Below are 7,857 nucleotides of genomic sequence, written 5' to 3'. Positions count from 1 at the left end.
GCGGTGTGGTGGGTGACGATGGTGGTGTGGAGATGACGGTGGTGTGGCGATGACGGTGGTGTGGTGACGGTGGCGGTGGTGGATGATGGTGGTGGTGGCGATGGTGGTGAGGTGGCGATGGCGGGTGGTGACGGTGGTGGTGTGGCGATGGTGGCGGTGTGCCGATGGTGGCGGCGTGGTGGTGATGATGGTGGCGATGATGGTGGTGCGGTGATGATGGTGGTGATGGTGGGTGGTGTGGTGGATGGATGGTGGTGTGGTGTGATGATGGCGGTGTGGGTGGATGGTGGTGGTGTGGTGATGATGGTGGTGTGGGTGATGATGGTGGTGGGTGATGATGCAGGTGCGGCGATGATGGCGGCGTGGGTGATGATGGTGGTGTGGTGGTGATGATGGCGGTGTGGGTGATGATGGTGGTGGCATGATGGTGGTGGGTGATGATGGTGGCGGGTGATGGTGGTGGTGATGACGATGGTGGTGGGTGATGGTGGTGGTGCGGTGATGGTGGTGGTGTGGCGATGGTGGTGGTGTGGTGACGGAGGTGGCGGATGGTGGTGTGGTGACGATGGCAGTGGCGGATGGTGGCGGTGACGACGGTGGCGTGGCGACGATGGCGGGGCGGCGATGACGGCGGTGCGGCGGCGACGGCGGCGTGGCGGATGATGGTGGCGATGATGGTGAGTGGGTGATGGTGGTGGTGTGGTGATGATGGTGGCGTGGTAATGATGGTGGTGGTGGAGATGGTGGTGTGGTGAAGATGGTGGGTGGGTGATGATGGTGTGGTGGTGGTGGTGGTGTGTGGTGATTGATGGTGGTGAGGTGGTGATGAGTGGTGGTGTGGGTGATGGTGGTGGTGAGGATGATGGCGGTGCTGGGTGGAGTGGGTGATGATGGTGGTGGTGGTGATGGTGGAGTGGTGATGATGGTGTGGGTGGGATGATGGTGGTGTGGTGGGTGGTGTGGTGGTGATGGTGGTGGTGATGATGGTGGTGTGCGATGATGGTGGTGCGGTGATGATGGTGGTTTGGTGATGATGGTGGTGATGATGGTGGTGTGGTGGGTGGATGATGGCGGTGGTGGTGATGATGGTGGTGTGGCGGGATGACGGTGGTGTGGTGATGATGGTGGTGTGGTGGTGGTGGTGGTGGTGTGGTGACGATGGTGGCGGTGTGGCGACGATGGTGGTGCGGGTGACGACGGTGGTGTGGCAGATGATGGTGGCGGGTGGATGATGGTGGTGTGTGGTGATGATGGTGGTGTGGTGATGATGGTGGTGTGGTGATGATGGTGGTGTGGTGATGATGGTGGTGTGGTGAGATGGTGGTGTGGTGACGATGGTGGTGTGGTGATGATGGTGTGGTGGAGTGATGGTGGTGTGGTGATGATGGTGGTGTTGGTGGATGATGGTGGTGATGATGGTGGTGTGGGTGATGATGGTGGTGTGGTGATGATGGTGGTGTGGTGATGATGGTGGTGTGGTGGGATGATGGTGGTGTGGTGGTGGGTGATGATGGTGGTGTGGTGATGATGGTGGTGTGGTGATGATGGTGGTGTGGGTGATGATGGTGGTGTGGTGGTGATGATGGTGGTGTGGGTGATGATGGTGGTGTGGGTGGTGATGGTGGTGTGGTGATGATGGTGGTGTGGTGATATGGTGGTGTCTTAAGGAGAGGGGGGATTGTGTGTATGGATTTTCTCTATCTTTTATCTCTTTCACACACACACACACACACACACACACACACACACACACACACACACAAAAATGCACAAGAAAGTGAGAGGAAGAAAGTAACATGAGGGAAGTGAGGGAAGAAAGAAGAGGAAAGAAAGTGAAGGAAAGAAAGTAAGAGGAAAGAAAAGTGAGGAAAGAAAGTAAGAGGAAAGAAAGAGAGAAAGAGGCCGCGGTTGACTGGACGGGACACACGGACAATTTTCCACAAGAGTGAAAAAGGCCAACTGAGCCTGACTGCCCTGTTGGAGGACTGTTGGAGGAGCACTGTGTTGGAGGACTGTTGAGGAGGCACTCAGTTGGAGGACTGTTGGAGGTGTGTACTGTGTTGGAGGACTGTTGGACGAGGCACTGTGTTGGAGGACTCTGAAGGTGGTACAAAGCTGGAGACTGTTGGAGGAGGCACTGTGTTGGAGGACTCTTGAAGGTGGTACTGTGTTGGAGGACTGTGGAGGAGGCACTGTGTTGGGAGGACTGTTGGAGGAGGCACTGTGTTGGAGGACTGTTGAGGTGGACCTGAGTTGGAGGACTGCTGGAGGAGGCACTGTGTTGGAGGACTGTTGGAGGAGGCACTGTGTTGGAGGACTGTTGAGGTGGTACTGTGTTGGAGGACTGAGGGCACTGTGTGGAGGAGGCACTGCTGTGTTGGAGGACGAAGGTTACTTGTTGGAGGACTGGAGGAGGCACTGTGTGAGGACTGTTGGAGGAGGAACTGTGTTGGAGGACTGTTGGAGGTGGTACTGTGTTGGAGGAGGCACCGTGTTGGAGACTCTTGAAGGTGGCACTTGTTGGAGGACTGTTGGAGGAGGCACTGTGTTGGAGGACTGTTGGAGGAGGCACTGTGTTGGAGGACTGTTGAGGAGGCACTCAAGTTGGAGACTGTGGAGGTGGACTGTGCTGGAGGACTGTTGGAGGGAGGCACGTTGGGAGGACTGTTGGAGGACTGTTGGAGGAGGCACTGTGTTGGAGGACTGTTGGAGGAGGCACTGTGTTGGAGGACTGTTGAGGACCCTGAAGGTGGTACTTGTCTTGGAGGAGGCACTGTGTTGGAGGACTGTTAGAGGAGGCACTGTGTTGGAGGACTCTTGAAGGTGGTACTGTGTTGGAGGACTCTTGAAGGTGGCTTTGAGGAGGCACTGCTGGAGACTCTGAAGGTAGTACTGTGTTGGAGGAGGCACTGTGTTGGAGGACTCTTGAAGGTGGTACTGTGTTGAGGACTCTTGAAGGTGGTACTGTGTTTGAGGAGGCACTGTGTTGGAGGACTCTTGAAGGTGGTACTGTGTTGGAGGAGGCACTGTGTTGAGGACTCTTGAAGGTGGTACTGTGTGAGGAGTCACTGTGTTGGAGGACTCTTGAAGGTGGTATTGGAGGAGGCACTGTGTTGGAGACTCTTGAAGGTAGTACTGTGTTGGAGGAGGCACTGTGTTGGAGGACCTTGAAGGTGGTACTGTGTTGGAGGCGCACTGTTGGAGGACTGTTGGAGGAAGTTAGGGCCAGTGACGGGGCAAGTGCCCTGAACTTCCACTGCTCGATGGATACTTTAAGTGATGAAGATGATAAGGCACTGTAGAGGCCAGGTACTGTAGAGGCCAGGTACTGAGGCCAGGTACTGTAGAGGCCAGGTACTGTAGGGGCAGGCACTGTAGAGGCCAGGTACTGTAGGGCCAGGTACTGTGGGAGGCCAGGTGCAGAGGCTGGACACTGTAGGGGCCAGGTACTGTAGGGGCCAGGTACTGTAGAGGCCAGGGTACTGTAGAGGCCAGGTACTGTGGGGCCAGGTACTGTAGGGGCCAGGTACTGTAGAGGCCAGGTGCTGTAGGGGCCAGGTACTGTAGAGGCCAGGTACTGTAGAGGCTAGATACTGTAGAGGCCAGGCACTGTAGAGGCCAGGTACTGTAGAGGCCAGGTACCGAGACACCAGGTACTGTAGGGGCCAGGTACTGTAGAGGCCAGGTATCAGAAACAGGTACAGAGGCCAGGCACTGCAGAAGCTAGTACTGTAGAGGCCAGGCACTGTACAGAGGGCCAGGTACTGTAGAGGCCAGGTACTGTAGGGCCAGGCACTGTAGAGAGGCCAGGCATCTGTAGGGGGCCAGGTACTGTAGGGGCCAGGTACTGTAGGAGGCCAGGCACTGTAGAGGCCAGGTACTGTAGAGGCCAGGCACTGTAGAGGCCAGGCTTGTAGAGGCCAGGTACTGTAGAGGCCAGGCACAGTAGGGGCCAGGTACTGTAGGGGCCAGGTACCGTAGAGGCCAGGTACAGTAGAGGCCAGGCACTGTAGGGGCCAGGCACTGTTGGGGGCTCAGGGGCCAGGCACTGTGGGGCAGGTGACTGTTGGGGCCAGGTACTGTAGGGGCCAGGCACTGTAGGGCCAGGTACTAGAGGCCAGGTACTGTAGGGGCCAGGCACTGTAGGGGCCAGGTACTGTAGAGTGCTTGCAGTACTGGTAGAGGCCAGGTGCTGTGGCCAGGTACTGTAGGAGGCCAGGTACTGTAGGGGCCAGGTACTGTAGGGGCCAGGCACTGTAGAGGCCAGGCACTGTAGAGGCCAGGTACTGTAGGGGCCAGCACAGGACCAGGCACTGTGGAGGCCAGGTACTGTAGAGGCCAGGTACTGCAGAGGCCAGGAACTGTAGGCCAGGACTGTAGAGGCCAGGCATCAGAGGCCAGGTACTGTAGAGGCCAGGTACTGTAGGGGCCAGGTACTGTAGACAAGGGGAGGTGACTAAGACTCCAAGGCCAGCAGCAGGGAGGACGAGGAGGAGGGAGGTCATGCAGGAGGAGGAGGACAGGAAGAGTAAGACATGGGGAGGACGAGGAGGAGAAGGGACATGCAGGAGGAGGAAGGAAGGCATGCAGGGGAGGGACAGGGAGGGAGGGTCATACAGGAGGAGGGACGAGGGAGGAAGGAGGAGGACGCATGCAGGAGGAGGACGAGGAGGAGGAGGGAGGAGGTCGCCAGGAGGAGGACAGGAAAAAAGTGCAGGGAGGACGAGGAGGAAGAGGAGGACATGCAGGAGGAGGAAGAAGACATGCAGGAGGACAGGAGGAGGAGGAGGGGAGGACGAGGAAGAGTAAAAGACATGCAGGAGGACAAGGAGGGAGGAGAAGAGGAGGACAGGGAGGGGGAGGAAGAGGGAAGACATGCAGGAGGGACGGAGGAGAGGAGAAGAGGAGGTCATGCAACAGGAGGAGGAGGAAGAAGACATGCAGGAGGAGGAGGAAGAGGAGGACATGCAGGAGAGAGTGATGCATTTTCCTCCCTGTTGTCTCCCTTCCTTCCTTCCTTCCTTCCTTCCTTCCTTTCCTTCCCTTCCTTCCTTCCTTCTCATCCATACCTTTCCCTCCTTCCCTGCCACCACCCCACCTCCTCCCCACTCCATCCTCCCCTCTCCCTACTCCATCCTCCCCTCCACCACTCATCCCCTCCACCACACTCCCCCTCCCCTCTCCACCACCTCCATCCTCCCCTCTCCCACCACTCCATCCTCCCCTCTCCACCACTCCATCCTCCCTCTCCACCTCCATCCTCCCCTCTCCACCACTCCATCCTCCCTCTCACCCCACTCCTCCCTCTCCCACCCTCCATCCTCCCTCTCCACCTCCATCCTCTCTCTCCCACCCTCCATCCTCCTCTCTCCCTCCATCCTCCCCTCTCCCACCCTCCCATCCTTCCCCTCCCTTACCCACTCCATCCTCCTTTCCTACTCCATCCTCTCTCCCACCCTCCCATCCTCCCCTCTCCCACCCTCCATCCTCCCCTCTCCCTCCATCCTCCCTTTCCCTCCATCCTCTCTCCCACCACTCCATCCTCCCCTCCACCACCCATCCTCCCTTTCCACCATTCCATCCTCCTCTCCCCACTCCATCCTCCCCTCTCACCACTCCATCCTCCCTCTCCACCCTCCATCCCCCCCTCTCCCATTCCATCCTCCCTCTCCACCCTCCATCCTTCCCTCGCCCTCCCATCCTCAGAGTACAGGAGGCTACCATATCTTCCACTCCATCCCACCCACTCAGGAGAGGGAGAAGGGTATGAGGGGGAGGAAGGGTGAGGAGATAAGGGGAAGGAAGAGAAGTAGGAGGGAGAGAGAGAGGGGAGAGTAAGGGAGATGGGAGGAGGAATGAGGGGAAGTAAGGAGGAGGAGGAGGACGACAAACAGGGAGAATAAGAGCAGCCTGAAGGTGGTGTGGAAGGCAAACAACTCCCCACATATTGACTGCACACACACACACCTCTGGCACTCTTAACTCAACCTGTGTGTGTGTGTGTGTGTGTGTTTTGCAGCAGTGTTGTATATCTTTCTTGTTAGTGTTTCAGACAACACACAAGCAGTAATGAAATCTAACAATTGTGGTACCACACACACACACACACACACACACACACACACACACACACACACACACACACACACACACACACACACACACACACACACACACACACACACAGAGAGAGGCCTGGTTATTCTACTAAACTATTGACAACTTTAAATCTATTGTGTTTTAAAGCTTTTCTCTCTCTCCTCTCTCTTGTGGTGTTACTTTAGGTTGGCCATGAAGGGCATTAGTAGGAGACTAGTAGGGCCCTAGTAGGGACTATTAATAGAGACCATAAGGAAGGACCATTAGTAAGGCATTAATAAAAGAAACACACACACACACACACACACACACACAGGAACACCCTGAGGCCCAGGTGTATCATTCATGACCAAGGTATACTGAAGGTGTGTCTTACCTGGATGTTTCCTACAGCCGTGAGATGGTAAACCAGGTGTGTGTGTGTGTGTGTGTGTGTGTGTGTGAAAGTAGATTTAATACGGTTTCCTACATCCTTCCTAGGTCCAGAGCACACAGAGGGAAGGGGAAAAGGTGGGCCATTCTAACCTCGTTCCCTTCAATAATTAGATCAAAGCTGAGGGTACATAATAGTTAGTTGTGCCTATTGAATGCTTCCCTATTATGCTATTTCCTATTACATTCACAAATAGGTTAAGCTTAAAATTACCTGACCTAAGTTTATTCTCTGTTAATCACTATTTCCCCTCAATATATAGGTCAGAGGTTATTAATGTTTGGTGAGGAGAGGGAAGAGGTGAAATAGGGAAGAGATGAGAGGGGTGAGAAGAGGTGATAAAGAGGAGAGGGAAGAGAGAGAGACGGAATAGCCAGGAGAATAGGAAGGAGGAGCAGAGGTAGGTCAAGAGGAGAGGTCAGAGGTGGTGAGGGTGTAAGCTCCATTCATATCAGCACTGGTGGCCCCACTGTCAGAATACCTGCCTGCCGCTTCCTTGAACACCAAAGTCATTTTACTCGCTTTATTTAGGATTTTAATATCCCGGCAATGAGTGAAATGTGTAACACCCAACAATAGTTGTGCTGGTCAGCCCTGTCCTACACTGCCACCACACACCACGCGCTGCTGTGTGTGTGTGTGTGTGTGTGTGTGTTGGAAAGGTGTTGTGGTGATAGTAGTAGTAGTGGTAGTTATGGTGTTGGTGATAGTGGTGACGGTGAGAATAGTGGTGATAGTGGTGGTGATAGGGGAGGAGGAGGGAATGGTGGAAGGAGGTGGTGGGAAGAGGTCGAGGAGGAAAGTATGTGGGAAGACAAGATGGTGCAGGTGGAGAGAGAGAGAGAGAGAGCCTGGCAGACACACTTCTATAATCATCCAAAGCTTGTCAACAGAAGACATTAACAAACTTGAGCAATATTCTCAACAATACACACGAAGTAAAGTATTTCCCGTGTATTTCTCTCTCGGTCTGGAAATACAACATACACCCCAGATGCATTTTACGTATGCGGATGTATGTCTGGGAGAATCGTTGTGTCGTGAGTAATAAAATAAATGTTAAAATTCAAAGAAAATCATAATTACTTAATTTGATTCTTGAGGGAAGGAAATGCAATCTTGTTTTATTGCTGTAACCCTGATGTATTGAGCTGCATCAGGTGACACCATCTGAGAAGAGTACAGAGCCATCTACGAGGTACTGACACCATCTGCCCTTAAAACGCCAGCTAGGAGGTATAACACCAGCTGGGGGAGGAGGAAGGAGGCTGAAAGTAACAAGACGCACATGTCTGGTTTATAAGACACACACACACACACACACA

At 54.6% G+C, this 7,857-nt stretch overlaps 1 protein-coding gene across 1 annotated transcript; it reads right to left on the bottom strand.

Annotated features, from left to right (window-relative positions):
* Positions 1-2,391: 2,391 nt before the first annotated feature.
* On the bottom strand, positions 2,392-4,391 carry LOC121868922 (extensin-2-like). The gene is made up of 2 exons (XM_042369956.1): positions 4,158-4,391; positions 2,392-3,195 (listed from the first exon to the last, which is right to left on the bottom strand). Exons 1-2 carry the CDS (start codon positions 4,389-4,391, stop codon positions 2,392-2,394), a joined length of 1,038 nt encoding a protein of 345 aa, XP_042225890.1.
* Between the last annotated feature and the right edge of the window lie 3,466 nt (positions 4,392-7,857).

The sequence above is a fragment of the Homarus americanus genome, unplaced genomic scaffold, assembly GCF_018991925.1.
Source record: "Homarus americanus isolate GMGI-L3 unplaced genomic scaffold, GMGI_Hamer_2.0 scaffold1946, whole genome shotgun sequence".
In the NCBI taxonomy this organism is placed as follows: Eukaryota; Metazoa; Arthropoda; class Malacostraca; order Decapoda; family Nephropidae; genus Homarus; species Homarus americanus.
The sequence above is the reverse complement of the archived record's forward strand: the minus strand, read 5'-3'. Positions and strand labels throughout refer to the sequence as shown.